This window comes from Engystomops pustulosus, unplaced genomic scaffold (genome assembly GCF_040894005.1).
Source record: "Engystomops pustulosus unplaced genomic scaffold, aEngPut4.maternal MAT_SCAFFOLD_159, whole genome shotgun sequence".
NCBI lineage: Eukaryota > Metazoa > Chordata > Amphibia > Anura > Leptodactylidae > Engystomops > Engystomops pustulosus.
Window position 1 is genome coordinate 224,710 of NW_027285039.1, and position 18,232 is coordinate 242,941.

The following is an 18,232-nucleotide window of genomic DNA, read 5'->3' on the forward strand; positions in this document are numbered from 1 at the left end:
ATAACTACTATAATACTGCCCCCTATGTACAGGAATATAACTACTATAATACTGCCCCCTATGTACAGGAATATAACTACTATAATACTGCCCCTATGTACAGGAATATAACTACTATAATACTGCCCCTATGTACAGGAATATAACTACTATAATACTGCCCCCTATGTACAGGAATATAACTACTATAATACTGCCCCTATGTACAGGAATATAACTACTATAATACTGCCCCCTATGTACAGGAATATAACTACTATAATACTGCCCCCTATGTACAAGTATATAACTACTATAATACTGCCCCCTATGTACAAGAATATAACTACTATAATACTGCCCCCTATGTACAGGAATATAACTACTATAATACTGCCCCCTATGTACAGGGATATAACTGCTATAATACTGCCTCCTATGTACAGGAATATAACTACTATAATACTGCCCCCTATGTACAGGAATATAACTACTATAATACTGCCCCTATGTACAAGAATATAACTACTATAATACTGCCCCCTATGTACAGGAATATAACTACTATAATACTGCCCCCTATGTACAGGAATATAACTACTATAATACTGCCCCCTATGTACAGGAATATAACTACTATAATACTGCCCCCTATGTACAAGAATATAACTACTATAATACTGCCCCCTATGTACAGGAATATAACTACTATAATACTGCCCCCTATGTACAGGAATATAACTACTATAATACTGCCCCCTATGTACAGGAATATAACTACTATAATACTGCCTCCTATGTACAAGAATATAACTACTATAATACTGCCCCCTATGTACAGGAATATAACTACTATAATACTGCCCCCTATGTACAGGAATATAACTACTATAATACTGCCCCTATGTACAGGAATATAACTACTATAATACTGCCCCCTATGTACAGGAATATAACTACTATAATACTGCCCCCTATGTACAGGAATATAACTACTATAATACTGCCCCCTATGTACAGGAATATAACTACTATAATACTGCCCCCTATGTACAGGAATATAACTACTATAATACTGCCCCCTATGTACAAGAATATAACTACTATAATACTGCCCCTATGTACAAGAATATAACTACTATAATACTGCCCCCTATGTACAGGAATATAACTACTATAATACTGCCCCCTATGTACAGGAATATAACTACTATAATACTGCCCCTATGTACAAGAATATAACTACTATAATACTGCCCCTATGTACAAGAATATAACTACTATAATATTGCCCCCTATGTACAGGAATATAACTACTATAATACTGCCCCCTATGTACAGGAATATAACTACTATAATACTGCCCCTATGTACAAGAATATAACTACTATAATACTGCCCCTATGTACAAGAATATAACTACTATAATACTGCCCCCTATGTACAGGAATATAACTACTATAATACTGCCCCCTATGTACAGGAATATAACTACTATAATACTGCCCCCTATGTACAGGAATATAACTACTATAATACTGCCCCCTATGTACAAGAATATAACTACTATAATACTGCCTCCTATGTACAAGAATATAACTACTGTAATACTGCCCCCTATGTACAGGAATATAACTACTATAATACTGCCCCCTATGTACAGGAATATAACTACTATAATACTGCCCCCTGTGTACAGGAATATAACTACTATAATACTGCCCCCTATGTACAGGAATATAACTACTATAATACTGCCTCCTATGTACAGGAATATAACTACTATAATACTGCCCCCTATGTACAAGAATATAACTACTATAATACCGCCCCCTATGTACAAGAATATAACTACTATAATACCGCCCCCTATGTACAAGAATATAACTACTATAATACTGCCCCCTATGTACAGGTATATAACTACTATAATACTGCCCCGTATGTACAGGAATATAACTACTATAATACTGCCCCCTATGTACAGGAATATAACTACTATAATACCGCCCCCTATGTACAAGAATATAACTACTATAATACCGCCCCCTATGTACAAGAATATAACTACTATAATACTGCCCCTATGTACAGGAATATAACTACTATAATACTGTCCCCTATGTACAAGAATATAACTACTATAATCCTGCCTCCTATGTACAAGAATATAACTACTATAATACTGCCCCCTATGTACAGGAATATAACTACTATAATACTGCCCCCTATGTACAGGAATATAACTACTATAATACTGCCTCCTATGTACAGGAATATAACTACTATAATACTGCCCCCTATGTACAGGGATATAACTACTATAATACTGCCCCCTATATACAAGAATATAACTACTATAATGCTGCCCCCTATGTACAGGAATATAACTACTATAATCCTGCCTCCTATGTACAGGAATATAACTACTATAATACTGCCCCCTATGTACAGGAATATAACTACTATAATACTGCCCCCTATGTACAGGAATATAACTACTATAATACTGCCCCCTATGTACAGGAATATAACTACTATAATACTGCCCCCTATGTGCAGGTATGTACAGGGTAGTGATGAATGATATACATATACGGTGGGGGAGATATGGATTGATCTGTGCTGCTGTGTGTGTTGCAGGTAACATTAACGGACGCTTCCGTATGACTGGGGCCAGCGTGCAGCACAACGCCTTCTCCTATAACCCCGACGGTCTGATGGATCCTGTAAACTACGAGCTCCTGGTCCAGGTGACGGACAGTTCGGTCTCACCAGTGTTCACCACCACGGCCACCGTGTTCATAACCGTCATCCCCTGGACCACAACACAGCCAACAACCATCAGGACCACCCCGGTGAGCACCTACATGCAGGAGCCCAGTACATATCTTATGGGCTTGGGCCCTGGGTTGTGTGGTGATGATGGCCCCAGGTTGTGTGGTGATGATGGCCCCAGGTTGTGTGGTGATGGTGGGCCCAGGTTGTGTGGTGATGATGGCCCCAGGTTGTGTGGTGATGGTGGCCCCAGGTTGTCTGGTGATGGTGGCCCCAGGTTGTCTGGTGATGGTGGCCCCAGGTTGTCTGGTGATGGTGGCCCCAGGTTGTGTGGTGATGGTGGCCCCAGGTTGTCTGGTGATGGTGGCCCCAGGTTGTCTGGTGATGGTGGCCCCAGGTTGTCTGGTGATGGTGGCCCCAGGTTGCGTGGTGATGGTGGCCCCAGGTTGCGTGGTGATGGTGGCCCCAGGTTGCGTGGTGATGGTGGGCCCAGGTTGTCTGGTGATGGTGGGCCCAGGTTGTCTGGTGATGGTGGGCCCAGGTTGTCTGGTGATGGTGGGCCCAGGTTGTCTGGTGATGGTGGGCCCAGGTTGTCTGGTGATGGTGGGCCCAGGTTGTCTGGTGATGGTGGGCCCAGGTTGTCTGGTGATGGTGGCCCCAGGTTGTCTGGTGATGGTGGCCCCAGGTTGTCTGGTGATGGTGGCCCCAGGTTGTCTGGTGATGGTGGCCCCAGGTTGTCTGGTGATGGTGGCCCCAGGTTGTCTGGTGATGGTGGCCCCAGGTTGTCTGGTGATGGTGGGCCCAGGTTGTCTGGTGATGGTGGCCCCAGGTTGTCTGGTGATGGTGGCCCCAGGTTGTCTGGTGATGGTGGCCCCAGGTTGTCTGGTGATGGTGGGCCCAGGTTGTCTGGTGATGGTGGGCCCAGGTTGTCTGGTGATGGTGGGCCCAGGTTGTCTGGTGATGGTGGGCCCAGGTTGTCTGGTGATGGTGGCCCCAGGTTGTCTGGTGATGGTGGCCCCAGGTTGTCTGGTGATGGTGGGCCCAGGTTGTCTGGTGATGGTGGGCCCAGGTTGTCTGGTGATGGTGGGCCCAGGTTGTCTGGTGATGGTGGCCGCAGTGGGGGAGGGGATCCACCATTTCTTTTCTCTTCCCTCCAGGCCCCAGAGAAGCAGACGAGAATCATCAATAAGACGCTGGAGTACTGGCAGCCGGACATCTGGTTCATGGTGGTCCTGACAATCACGGGGGTCCTCTTACTTTCAGCCATCGCATTGCTGACATGGGCCCTGTGCACCAGGTGAGGAATTCACATTACGTCATATCTATATAACAGTGACATCACTAGTCTCCTCCCACACATCATATATTACACCGGTGACATCACTAGTCTCCTCCCACATCATATATTACACTGGTGACATCACTAGTCTCCTCCCACATCATATATTACACTGGTGACATCACTAGTCTCCTCCCACATCATATATTACACTGGTGGCATCACTAGTCTCCTCCCACATCATATATTACACCGGTGACATCACTAGTCTCCTCCCACACATCATATATTACACTGGTGGCATCACTAGTCTCCTCCCACATCATATATTACACCGGTGACATCACTAGTCTCCTCCCACACATCATATATTACACTGGTGACATCACTAGTCTCCTCCCACATCATATATTACACCGGTGACATCACTAGTCTCCTCCCACATCACATATTACACTGGTGACATCACTAGTCTCCTCCCACATCACATATTACACTGGTGACATCACCAGTCTCCTCCCACATCACATATTACACTGGTGACATCACTAGTCTCCTCCCACATCATATATTACACTGGTGACATCACTAGTCTCCTCCCACATCATATATTACACTGGTGACATCACTAGTCTCCTCCCACATCATATATTACACTGGTGACATCACTAGTCTCCTCCCACATCATATATTACACTGGTGACATCACTAGTCTCCTCCCACATCACATATTACACTGGTGGCATCACTAGTCTCCTCCCACATCACATATTACACTGGTGGCATCACTAGTCTCCTCCCACATCACATATTACACTGGTGGCATCACTAGTCTCCTCCCACATCACATATTACACTGGTGGCATCACTAGTCTCCTCCCACATCACATATTACACTGGTGGCATCACTAGTCTCCTCCCACATCACATATTACACTGGTGGCATCACTAGTCTCCTCCCACATCACATATTACACTGGTGGCATCACTAGTCTCCTCCCACATCACATATTACACTGGTGGCATCACTAGTCTCCTCCCACATCACATATTACACTGGTGACATCACTAGTCTCCTCCCACATCACATATTACACTGGTGACATCACTAGTCTCCTCCCACATCACATATTACACCGGTGACATCACTAGTCTCCTCCCACATCACATATTACTTTGGTGACATCACTAGTCTCCTCCCACATCACATATTACACTGGTGGCATCACTAGTCTCCTCCCACATCACATATTACACTGGTGGCATCACTAGTCTCCTCCCACATCACATATTACACTGGTGACATCACTAGTCTCCTCCCACATCACATATTACACTGGTGGCATCACTAGTCTCCTCCCACATCACATATTACACTGGTGGCATCACTAGTCTCCTCCCACATCACATATTACACTGGTGGCATCACTAGTCTCCTCCCACATCACATATTACACTGGTGGCATCACTAGTCTCCTCCCACATCACATATTACACTGGTGGCATCACTAGTCTCCTCCCACATCACATATTACACTGGTGGCATCACTAGTCTCCTCCCACATCACATATTACACTGGTGGCATCACTAGTCTCCTCCCACATCACATATTACACTGGTGGCATCACTAGTCTCCTCCCACATCACATATTACACTGGTGGCATCACTAGTCTCCTCCCACATCACATATTACACTGGTGACATCACTAGTCTCCTCCCACATCACATATTACACTGGTGACATCACTAGTCTCCTCCCACATCACATATTACACTGGTGACATCACTAGTCTCCTCCCACATCACATATTACTTTGGTGACATCACTAGTCTCCTCCCACATCACATATTACACTGGTGGCATCACTAGTCTCCTCCCACATCACATATTACACTGGTGGCATCACTAGTCTCCTCCCACATCACATATTACACTGGTGACATCACTAGTCTCCTCCCACATCACATATTACACTGGTGGCATCACTAGTCTCCTCCCACATCACATATTACACTGGTGACATCACTAGTCTCCTCCCACATCACATATTACACTGGTGACATCACTAGTCTCCTCCCACATCACATATTACACTGGTGGCATCACTAGTCTCCTCCCACATCACATATTACACTGGTGGCATCACTAGTCTCCTCCCACATCACATATTACACTGGTGGCATCACTAGTCTCCTCCCACATCACATATTACACTGGTGGCATCACTAGTCTCCTCCCACATCACATATTACACTGGTGGCATCACTAGTCTCCTCCCACATCACATATTACACTGGTGGCATCACTAGTCTCCTCCCACATCACATATTACACTGGTGGCATCACTAGTCTCCTCCCACATCACATATTACACTGGTGGCATCACTAGTCTCCTCCCACATCACATATTACACTGGTGGCATCACTAGTCTCCTCCCACATCACATATTACACTGGTGACATCACTAGTCTCCTCCCACATCACATATTACACCGGTGACATCACTAGTCTCCTCCCACATCACATATTACACCGGTGACATCACTAGTCTCCTCCCACATCACATATTACACTGGTGGCATCACTAGTCTCCTCCCACATCACATATTACACTGGTGGCATCACTAGTCTCCTCCCACATCACATATTACACTGGTGGCATCACTAGTCTCCTCCCACATCACATATTACACTGGTGACATCACTAGTCTCCTCCCACATCACATATTACACTGGTGACATCACTAGTCTCCTCCCACATCACATATTACACTGGTGGCATCACTAGTCTCCTCCCACATCACATATTACACTGGTGGCATCACTAGTCTCCTCCCACATCACATATTACACTGGTGGCATCACTAGTCTCCTCCCACATCACATATTACACTGGTGGCATCACTAGTCTCCTCCCACATCACATATTACACCGGTGGCATCGCTAGTCTCCTCCCACTTGTCGTATGTTAGTTATGACATCATCAGTGATTGTTTGTGTCGTAGATCCGCGTTGTGCGCTCGCGGTGCAGGAGAATTATCGCAGCCCCTCCTGCCGGACAGGTAAGTGACCGGGAGATTCAGCCCCTCGATGAAGATAAATCCCGTGGGCGGAGCCTGGAGGGGGCGGGGCTGTGACTACTTTTCCTGCTCATCTTTTCTTTTGGTTTACAGTTCTGCAGCAAATCCTGAAGCGACTGCACAAGACCACAAACATGTGCCGCCCCCCAAGGAGAAGAAAGACCTGGCCCCCGTGAGCCCCCTCAGCCTGGTATGGGGCCTGTGCGGGGTCCGCTGGATATTGGGTGGGGGAGGGGCCGGCTGCCTCTAGGGGGATTGACCCCCTGTACATAACTTGTGTTTGTTCTCTTCCTGCAGCAGTTTGATGGGCGAGCACAAGATCCAGGTAAGTGACCCCCATCCCCCCTGCCCAGTGTACAGCACAGCTACCCCCCTACGTACAGCACAGCTACCCCCCTACGTACAGCACAGCTACCCCCCTGCATACAGCACAGCTACCCCCCTGCATACAACACAGCTACCCCCCTGCATACGGCACAGCTACCCCCCTGCATACGGCACAGCTACCCCCCTACGTACAGCACAGCTACCCCCCCTACGTACAGCACAGCTACCCCCCTACGTACAGCACAGCTACTCCCCTACGTACAGCACAGCTACCCCCCTACGTACAGCACAGCTACCCCCCTACGTACAGCACAGCTACCCCCCTACATACAGCACAGCTACCCCCCTACATACAGCACAGCTACCCCCCTACATACAGCACAGCTACCCCCCTACATACAGCACAGCTACCCCCCTGCATACAGCACAGCTACCCCCCTGCATACAGCACAGCTACCCCCCTGCATACAGCACAGCTACCCCCCTGCATACAGCACAGCTACCCCCCTACGTACAGCACAGCTACCCCCCTGCATACAGCACAGCTACCCCCCTGCATACAACACAGCTACCCCCCTGCATACGGCACAGCTACCCCCCTGCATACGGCACAGCTACCCCCCTGCATACGGCACAGCTACCCCCCTGCATACGGCACAGCTACCCCCCTGCATACGGCACAGCTACCCCCCTGCATACGGCACAGCTACCCCCCTGCATACGGCACAGCTACCCCCCTGCATACGGCACAGCTACCCCCCCCCCCTGCATACGGCACAGCTACCCCCCCCCCTGCATACGGCACAGCTACCCCCGCCCCTGCATCTGGCACAGCTACCCCCGCCCCTGCATCTGGCACAGCTACCCCCGCCCCTGCATCTGGCACAGCTACCCCCGCCCCTGCATCTGGCACAGCTACCCCCGCCCCTGCATCTGGCACAGCTACCCCCGCCCCTGCATCTGGCACAGCTACCCCCGCCCCTGCATCTGGCACAGCTACCCCCGCCCCTGCATCTGGCACAGCTACCCCCGCCCCTGCATCTGGCACAGCTACCCCCGCCCCTGCATACGGCACAGCTACCCCCCCCCCCTTGCATACGGCACAGCTACCCCCCCTGCATACAGTACAGCTTCCCCTTCCCCCACAGTGTGCATTACAGCTGCTGCCCCCCCCCCAGCAGACCCCCCCCCCCCCTCTGTACATTACTGTGGACCCCCCTATAACGTGCTTGTGATTTCCTGCAGTTTCGGGTCGTGAATATCTCTTCAACAGTCACACAGGAGAAAGGCGCTGGTTGTGAAGGGGGAGGAGTCTGTCTACAAGGATCCGCCCATTTGTCTTGAGATTGTTTGTGATTATTGCTTGTCAATCATCTGATGTGTCCTGCAGAAGAGGGAGGAGACAGCGACGCCTGCAGGACACAGTCTGCACCGACCGCTCCAATCAAATCATGAAATCATCTCCGAATATTAAATATTACAAATATCTGTGTCCTGTGACTGAGCACAAGCCCAACATATCAGGACCCATCACTCTCCGGGGCTCAGCTGATGGATACATAGGGGGCACATACTTCCTGTAGATACTGGGAGATGGTCAGGGTCCCACAAGCCGCCCCTGGAGCCAACAGTGCAGGGTGTGCTATGTGCAGGGTGTCCGGTGTGCTATGTGCAGGGTGTCCTGTGTACTATGTGCAGGGTGTCCTGTGTACTATGTGCAGGGTGTCCTGTGTACTATGTGCAGGGTGTCCTGTGTACTATGTGCAGGGTGTCCTGTGTACTATGTGCAGTGTCCTGTGTACTATGTGCAGGGTGTCCTGTGTGCTATGTGCGGTGTCCTGTGTACTATGTGCAGGGTGTCCTGTGTACTATGTGCAGGGTGTCCTGTGTACTATGTGCAGGGTGTCCTGTGTGCTATGTGCAGGGTGTCCTGTGTGCTATGTGCAGGGTGTCCTGTGTGCTCTGTGCAGGGTGTCCTGTGTGCTCTGTGCCGGGTGTCCTGTGTGCTATGTGCCGGGTGTCCTGTGTGCTCTGTGCAGGGTCCTGTGTACTATGTGCAGGGTGTCCTGTGTGCTCTGTGCAGGGTGTCCGGTGTGCTCTGTGCAGGGCGTCCGGTGTGCTCTGTGCAGGGCGTCCGGTGTGCTCTGCTCTGTGCAGGGCGTCCGGTGTGCTCTGCTCTGTGCAGGGCGTCCGGTGTGCTCTGCTCTGTGCAGGGCGTCCGGTGTGCTCTGCTCTGTGCAGGGCGTCCGGTGTGCTCTGCTCTGTGCAGGGCGTGCGGTGTGCTCTGCTCTGTGCAGGGCGTGCGGTGTGCTCTGCTCTGTGCAGGGCGTCCGGTGTGCTCTGCTCTGTGCAGGGCGTCCGGTGTGCTCTGCTCTGTGCAGGGCGTGCGGTGTGCTCTGCTCTGTGCAGGGCGTGCGGTGTGCTCTGCTCTGTGCAGGGCGTGCGGTGTGCTCTGCTCTGTGCAGGGCGTGCGGTGTGCTCTGCTCTGTGCAGGGCGTGCGGTGTGCTCTGCTCTGTGCAGGGCGTGCGGTGTGCTCTGCTCTGTGCAGGGCGTGCGGTGTGCTCTGCTCTGTGCAGGGCGTGCGGTGTGCTCTGCTCTGTGCAGGGCGTGCGGTGTGCTCTGCTCTGTGCAGGGCGTGCGGTGTGCTCTGCTCTGTGCAGGGCGTGCGGTGTGCTCTGCTCTGTGCAGGGCGTGCGGTGTGCTCTGCTCTGTGCAGGGCGTGCGGTGTGCTCTGCTCTGTGCAGGGCGTGCGGTGTGCTCTGCTCTGTGCAGGGCGTGCGGTGTGCTCTGCTCTGTGCAGGGCGTGCGGTGTGCTCTGCTCTGTGCAGGGCGTCCGGTGTGCTCTGCTCTGTGCAGGGCGTCCGGTGTGCTCTGCTCTGTGCAGGGCGTCCGGTGTGCTCTGCTCTGTGCAGGGCGTGCGGTGTGCTCTGCTCTGTGCAGGGCGTGCGGTGTGCTCTGCTCTGTGCAGGGCGTCCGGTGTGCTCTGCTCTGTGCAGGGCGTCCGGTGTGCTCTGCTCTGTGCAGGGCGTCCGGTGTGCTCTGCTCTGTGCAGGGCGTGCGGTGTGCTCTGCTCTGTGCAGGGCGTGCGGTGTGCTCTGCTCTGTGCAGGGCGTGCGGTGTGCTCTGCTCTGTGCAGGGCGTGCGGTGTGCTCTGCTCTGTGCAGGGCGTGCGGTGTGCTCTGCTCTGTGCAGGGCGTGCGGTGTAGTATGTGAAGTTACCTGTGTAGTGTGCAGGGGGCGCCAGATGCAGGCTGTACCAATGTTACTGTTCCACCTCTTATTTGATCCGTCAGGTGATCTGTAATAAATCCTTAGAGGGTCAAAGATTCCACCACTGGCTCCTAGGAGGACATTGTGCCCCTACACTCTGCTCCGACCCCCGTACAAGAGGAATAAGGCCCCTCTCACTGGCGTCCTGACCCATCTGTATCGCACAAAGGCTGGGGGGGCTTTTGGACGCTGAGAGATGAAGTCACTTAGCAACCGGACTGGGCAGAAGGGGCCGCCCCACTCATAACCAAACCCCTGATAACCAAACATCCTCACCTCCAAGACCCGCGAGCGCCTGCCTGGACGCTGCCACCATCTCACTAATCCGCAAAACTACACAGCAAAGACTGGAAACGCGAGGAGCAAACGTCTACTGCGGCCGAGCATAAGCGCTGCGACAAAGAACTGGGCCGGGGGGAGTCTCTACAGACCGGATCGTTTCCTCATCCCCTTAACAATCACAGCTGGAAGGCTAAGGCCGGCGACACACGGGGTGTTTTGTGCCGTTTATAAGCAGTATGTTAAAAAAAAAAACGCATCCGTTTTTTTGACAGTTTTTGTCCATTTTTGAATTATCCTCATTAAGAGAATTGGAAAAAACTGTCAAAAATGGATGCGTTTTTTAACGGACTGCTTTAAAGCGGGCCAAAAACAGGCCGGTGGCACACGTGGCGTTTGAACCCAAGGGTCATGTTTGTTGAATCAATCAAAAAGCCCTAAAAAGTCATGCGTTGGACACGACCCTGGGTCTTCTCGGGGGGGATGCCGAAATAATCTGCAAAGTGACGAAACCTCAAGGATTCTGCAGAGACTAAAAGGAAACCATCCAGGTAATGAATGACCCAATTTCAACCTGACTTGAGGCGGATGACCCATTCCTAAAAGCTGCTGAACATCTCCAAAAAAAACGATGTCACCCCTGGGGACACTATAGGCGCCCCAGCTTCTATTTTTGCTAATGAGATGATGTGATGCTATTACTCCCACAATCGTCCTGTTATCCATTCTCCCCCGTCATTGGTGGCCCCCGTCCACTCCTCTGGATTGGGTCCATTAGTAAATGGGAACCCTGGGTCCTCATTAACCCATTCAGGACGCAGCCTGTTTGTACGTTAAGGCTCAGATTGGACCAGATTCCCCTGTGATTGAGATTGTTTTCTCGTGAGAAGTTGTAGTTTGTTAGACAGGGCAGGGCTCAGAAGAGAATGGCATTTGGAGCACAGACATTTAAATTTTTTAATATTTTTTGGCATCATGAAGCATTTGAAGATGCCCTCAGGGATCAGAACAGTAAAAACCCCTGAAAACTGACCCTATTTTAGAAACTCCACCCCTCCATGAATTAATCTAGGGGTATAATGAACATTTTAACCCCACAGGTGGACCCCAAGGATGATGCATAATGGATTGTGTATAGTACAAATTATCCACTGTTATCTTGTGTCCAGCTCCTTCCACGGGAGACAAACACACCAAAAATCATGAAGCATTGTCACATGTGCTCCTGCGACCCATGTTCCGTGTCACAGGCGCACCCATGTGCCCCCTCACGCCAGCAGCCTCACTTACCTAGCTGTGCTCCAGCGCGCGTTTCCACCATCTGAAAATTAAAGGGCTAGTGAACCACTAATTGGCGCTGCCCACATGACAACCTATAAATACTCAGCCCTGCCGAATCTTTGTGCTTCTATGCACAACGAGAAAGCTTTGTTCCATGCCCTTTGCGATTATCCCGATTTTCCTTTGTGACCTCAATCCTGTTCCTGACTCCGATCCTGTGCTGCCTGTCCTGACCTGCTCCTATTTCCCCAATTCTGATCCTGTGCTGCCTGTCCTGACCTGCTCCTATTTCCCCAATTCTGATCCTGTGCTGCCTGTCTTGACATCCTGCCTGTCCCCGACCACAAGTTTGCCTTATGATTCTGGCCTTGGCCGCCACTTAGACTCTGGTCCTAGTTGTGGGCGTAAGTCATCGTCCGCGGTGGTCCAGTACCCCTGGTTTCTGACAGTAAGATCCGGCCATGGATGCCGCCAAGGTTCCGCTATGTGGCCTAGTTGAACTCACCACCATCATGACCCAGCAGTCCCAGCAGATTGCCATGCAAGATCAGCAACTCGGACAAGTCGCCACCATGTTGCAGCAAGTGATGGCTACTCAACAGCACCCTCAAGTTCCTGCGGTTCCTTCTGCTACTCCGGTTTTTCGGCCTTCCACAGAACCCAAGCTGAGACTCTCCTTGCCTTACCAGTATGATGGAGACCCCAAGTTGTGCAGGGGCTTTATCACTCAGTGCTCCTTGCACATTGAACTCATTCCTATGTAGTTCATCTCAGAACAGTCTAAAGTGGCTTTCATCATCAGCCTCCTCTCCGGGAAGCCCTGGCTTGGGCTACCCCCCTTTGGGACAGGAAAAACCCGGTCACGGCTAATATCACCACCTTCTTCGAGTTGCGGTCCGTCTTTGAGAAACCAGCTTGGGCGTCTTACACTGAGACCGCCCTGCTGAACTTGCATCAAGGGGACGTGCGGTTCAGTTCCGTACCCTGGCTTCTGAGCTAGCCTGGAATGAAGCCACCTTGGTTGCAATCTTTAAAAAGGGTCTTTCTAGACAAATTAAAGACTGTCTGCACAAGACCTGCCGTCTACTCTGAGTGATCTCATCTCTCTGGCCACTCAGATTGGCATCCGGTTTACAGAGGTCTTTGAGAAACCGCGTCTTGAACAAGTGCAAGTCATGATCTGCCATGAGCCTATCGTGGGCTCAATAAAGTTACCGTGAAGAACCGCTACCCACTACCCTCGATCACGAAACTCTTTGACTGCCTCCGTGGAGCTAAGGTCTTCATTGTTGGGCACTTTGAGTATCTTGTCATGCCCTTTGGACACTACAATGCGCCTGCTGTCTTTCAAGAATTTGTCGATGACAATTTTAGAGACTTGTTATATACCTGTGTTGTGGTCTATCTAAACGATATCCTGGTGTTCTCTACTGACTTTCTGTGTCCAGCTGGAGACTTCTCTTCCTTTAATACAAGGACCACTCTCTTGTCCTGGTACTTAACACACAGCACTGAGTCTCTGCATAGTACCCGGCTCTCCTGTACAGAGTCGCTGCATAGTGCCCGGCTCTCCTGTACAGAGTCGCTGGATAGTGCTCGGCTCTCCTGTACAGAGTGGCTGCATAGTGCCCGGCTCTCCTGTACAGAGTGGCTGCATAGTGCTCGGCTCTCCTGTACAGAGTGGCTGCATAGTGCCCGGCTCTCCTGTACAGAGTCGCTGCATAGTGCTTGGCTCTCCTGTACAGAGTGGCTGCATAGTGCCCGGCTCTCATGTACAGAGTCGCTGCATAGTGCCCCGGCTCTCCTGTACTGAGTCGCTGCATAGTGCCCAGCTCTCCTGTACAGAGTCACTGCATAGTGCCCGGCTCTCCTGTACAGAGTCGCTGCATAGTGCTTGGCTCTCCTGTACAGAGTGGCTGCATAGTGCCCGGCTCTCCTGTACAGAGTGGCTGCATAGTGCCCGGCTCTCCTGTACAGAGTGGCTGCATAGTGCCCGGCTCTCCTGTACAGAGTGGCTGCATAGTGCCCGGCTCTCCTGTACAGAGTGGCTGCATAGTGCCCGGCTCTCCTGTACAGAGTGGCTGCATAGTGCCCGGCTCTCCTGTACAGAGTGGCTGCATAGTGCCCGGCTCTCCTGTACAGAGTGGCTGCATAGTGCCCGGCTCTCCTGTACAGAGTGGCTGCATAGTGCCCGGCTCTCCTGTACAGAGTGGCTGCATAGTGCCCGGCTCTCCTGTACACAGCCGCTGCATAGTGCCCAGCTCTCCTGTACAGAGTGGCTGCATAGTGGCCGGCTCTCCTGTACAGAGTCACTGCATAGTGCCTGGCTCTCCTGTACAGAGTCGCTGCATAGTGCCCGGCTCTCCTGTACAGAGTCGCTGCATAGTGCCCGGCTCTCCTGTACAGAGTCGCTGCATAGTGCCCGGCTCTCCAGTACAGAGTAGCTGCATAGTGCCCGGCTCTCCTGTACAGAGTGGCTGCATGGTGCCCGGCTCTCCTGTACAGAGTCGCTGCATAGTGCCCGGCTCTCCTGTACAGAGTCGCTGCATAGTGCCCGGCTCTCCAGTACAGAGTAGCTGCATAGTGCCCGGCTCTCCTGTACAGAGTCTCTGCATAGTGCTCGGCTCTCCTGTACAGAGTCTCTGCATAGTGCCTGGCTCTCCTGTACAGAGTCGCTGCATAGTGCCCGGCTCTCCTGTACAGAGTCGCAATATAGTGCCCGGCTCTCCTGTACAGAGTCTCTGCATAGCGCCCGGCTCTCCTGTACAGAGTCGCTATATAGTGCCCGGCTCTCCTGTACAGAGTCGCTATATAGTGCTCGGCTCTCCTGTACAGAGTCGCTATATAGTGCTCGGCTCTCCTGTACAGAGTGGTTGCATAGTGCTCGGCTCTCCTGTACAGAGTCGCTGCATAGTGCCTGGCTCTCCTGTACAGAGTCGCTGCATAGTGCCCGGCTCTCCTGTACAGAGTCACTGCATAGTGCCTGGCTCTCCTGTACAGAGTAGCTGCATAGTGCTCGGCTCTCCTGTACAGAGTGGCTGCATAGTGCCCGGCTCTCCTGTACACAGTCTCTGCATAGTGCCCGGCTCTCCTGTACAGAGTGGCTGCATAGTGCCCGGCTCTCCTGTACACAGTCTCTGCATAGTGCCCGGCTCTCCTGTACAGAGTCGCTGCATAGTGCCCGGCTCTCCTGTACAGAGTGGCTGCATAGTGCCCGGCTCTCCTGTACACAGTCGCTGCATAGTGCTCGGCTCTCCTGTACAGAGTCGCTGCATAGTGCCCGGCTCTCCTGTACAGAGTGGCTGCATAGTGCCCGGCTCTCCTGTACACAGTCGCTGCATAGTGCTTGGCTCTCCTGTACAGAGTCACTGCATAGTGCTTGGCTCTCCTGTACAGAGTGGCTGCATAGTGCCCGGCTCTCCTGTACAGAGTAGCTGCATAGTGCTCGGCTCTCCTGTACACAGTCTCTGCATAGTGCCCGGCTCTCCTGTACAGAGTGGCTGCATAGTGCCCGGCTCTCCTGTACACAGTCTCTGCATAGTGCTCGGCTCTCCTGTACAGAGTCGCTATATAGTGCTCGGCTCTCCTGTACAGAGTGGTTGCATAGTGCCCGGCTCTCCTGTACAGAGTCGCTGCATAGTGCTCGGCTCTCCTGTACAGAGTGGCTGCATAGTGCCCGGCTCTCCTGTACACAGTCTCTGCATAGTGCCCGGCTCTCCTGTACAGAGTGGCTGCATAGTGCCCGGCTCTCCTGTACACAGTCTCTGCATAGTGCTCGGCTCTCCTGTACAGAGTCGCTATATAGTGCTCGGCTCTCCTGTACAGAGTGGTTGCATAGTGCCCGGCTCTCCTGTACAGAGTCGCTGCATAGTGCCCGGCTCCCCTGTACAGAGTGGCTGCATAGTGCCCGGCTCCCCTGTACAGAGTGGCTGCATAGTGCCTGGCTCTCCTGTACAGAGTCGCTGCATAGTGCCCGGCTCTCCTGTACAGAGTCGCTGCATAGTGCCCGGCTCTCCTGTACACAGTCTCTGCATAGTGCCCGGCTCTCCTGTACAGAGTAGCTGCATAGTGCTCGGCTCTCCTGTACAGAGTGGCTGCATAGTGCCCGGCTCTCCTGTACACAGTCTCTGCATAGTGCTTGGCTCTCCTGTACAGAGTCGCTATATAGTGCTCGGCTCTCCTGTACAGAGTGGTTGCATAGTGCCCGGCTCTCCTGTACAGAGTGGCTGCATAGTGCTCGGCTCTCCTGTACAGAGTTGCTGCATAGTGCTCGGCTCTCCTGTACAGAGTCGCTGCATAGTGCTCGGCTCTCCTGTACAGAGTGGCTGCATAGTGCTTGGCTCTCCTGTACAGAGTTGCTGCATAGTGCTCGGCTCTCCTGTACAGAGTCGCTGCATAGTGCCCGGCTCTCCTGTACAGAGTGGCTGCATAGTGCCCGGCTCTCCTGTACAGAGTGGCTGCATAGTGCCCGGCTCTCCTGCAAGAGCACAGTGGACAGGAGGAACAAAAAGAGAGGAGCACAGGGTCAGGAGGAGGTGGACACAGCGTTCAGTGGGAGGAGCATAGAGAGAGGAGCAAAGGGACAGGAGGAGTATAGAGGGAGGAGCACAGGGACAGGATGCACATAGAGGGAGGAGCACAGGATAGGAGAAGGAGCATAGAGGGGGGAGCACAGGGTCAGGAGGAGGAGCATAGAGGGAGGAGCATAGGGTCAGGAGGAGGAGCATAGAGGGAGGAGCACAGGGTCAGGAGGAGGAGCATAAAGGGAGGAGCACAGGGTCAGGAGGAGGAGCATAGAGGGAGGAAGCGCATAGAGGGAGGAACACAGGGTCAGAAAGAGCATAGAGGGAGGAGCACAGGGTCAGGAGGAGGAGCACAGGACAGGAGAAGGAACATAGAGGGAGGAGCACAGGGTCAGGAGGAGGAGCACAGCACAGGAGAAGGAGCATAGAGGGAGGAGCACAGCACAGGAGAAGGGGCATAGAGGGAGGAGCACAGCACAGGAGAAGGGGCATAGAGGGAGGAGCACAGCACAGGAGAAGGGGCATAGAGGGAGGAGCACAGCACAGGAGAAGGGGCATAGAGGGAGGAGCACAGCACAGGAGAAGGGGCATAGAGGGAGGAGCACAGCACAGGAGAAGGGGCATAGAGGGAGGAGCACAGGGGCAGGAGGAGGAGCATAGAGGGAGGAGCACAGCACAGGAGAAGGGGCATAGAGGGAGGAGCACAGCACAGGAGAAGGGGCATAGAGGGAGGAGCACAGCACAGGAGAAGGGGCATAGAGGGAGGAGCACAGCACAGGAGAAGGGGCATAGAGGGAGGAGCACAGGGGCAGGAGGGGGAGCATAGAGGGAGGAGCACAGCACAGGAGAAGGGGCATAGAGGGAGGAGCACAGGACAAGAGAAGGAGCATAGAGGGAGGAGCACAAGACAGAGGAAGGAGCACAGGGGCAGGAGGAGGAGCATAGAGGGAGGAGCACAGGGGCAGGAGGAGGAGCATAGAGGGAGGAGCACAGGGTCAGGAGGAGGAGCATAGAGGGAGGAGCACAGGGTCAGGAGGAGGAGGAGCACAGGACAAGAGAAGGAGCATAGAGGGAGAAGCACAGGACAGAGTGAGGAGCACAGGGTCAGGAGGAGGAGCATAGAGGGAGGAGCACAGGGTCGGGAGGAGGAGGAGCACAGGGCCAGGAGGAGGAGCATAGGGTCAGGAGGAGGAGGAGCACAGGGTCAGGAAGAGGAGCATAGAGGGAGGAGCACAGGGTCGGGAGGAGGAGGAGCACAGGGTCAGGAGGAGGAGCATAGAGGAAGGAGCACAGGGGCAGGAGGAGGAAGAGCACAGGACAGAGGGAGGAGCATAGAGGAAGGAGCACAGGGGCAGGAGGAGGAAGAGCACAGGACAGAGGGAGGAGCATAGAGGGAGGAGCACAGGGGCAGGAGGAGGAGCATAGAGGGA

At 52.5% G+C, this 18,232-nt stretch overlaps 1 protein-coding gene across 1 annotated transcript in view; it reads left to right on the forward strand.

Annotated features, from left to right (window-relative positions):
• CDHR4 (cadherin related family member 4) overlaps positions 1-8,934 on the forward strand; it is a 38,356-nt gene extending 29,422 nt beyond the window's left edge. Inside the window, exons 14-19 of the mRNA XM_072131869.1 lie at positions 2,623-2,837; positions 3,915-4,054; positions 7,047-7,103; positions 7,215-7,311; positions 7,419-7,446; positions 8,694-8,934. Of these exons, the coding sequence (XP_071987970.1) occupies positions 2,623-2,837; positions 3,915-4,054; positions 7,047-7,103; positions 7,215-7,311; positions 7,419-7,446; positions 8,694-8,749 (593 nt within the window). The 3' untranslated portion in view covers positions 8,750-8,934. The remainder of the gene's footprint in view (positions 1-2,622; positions 2,838-3,914; positions 4,055-7,046; positions 7,104-7,214; positions 7,312-7,418; positions 7,447-8,693) is intronic.
• Positions 8,935-18,232: the final 9,298 nt, after the last annotated feature.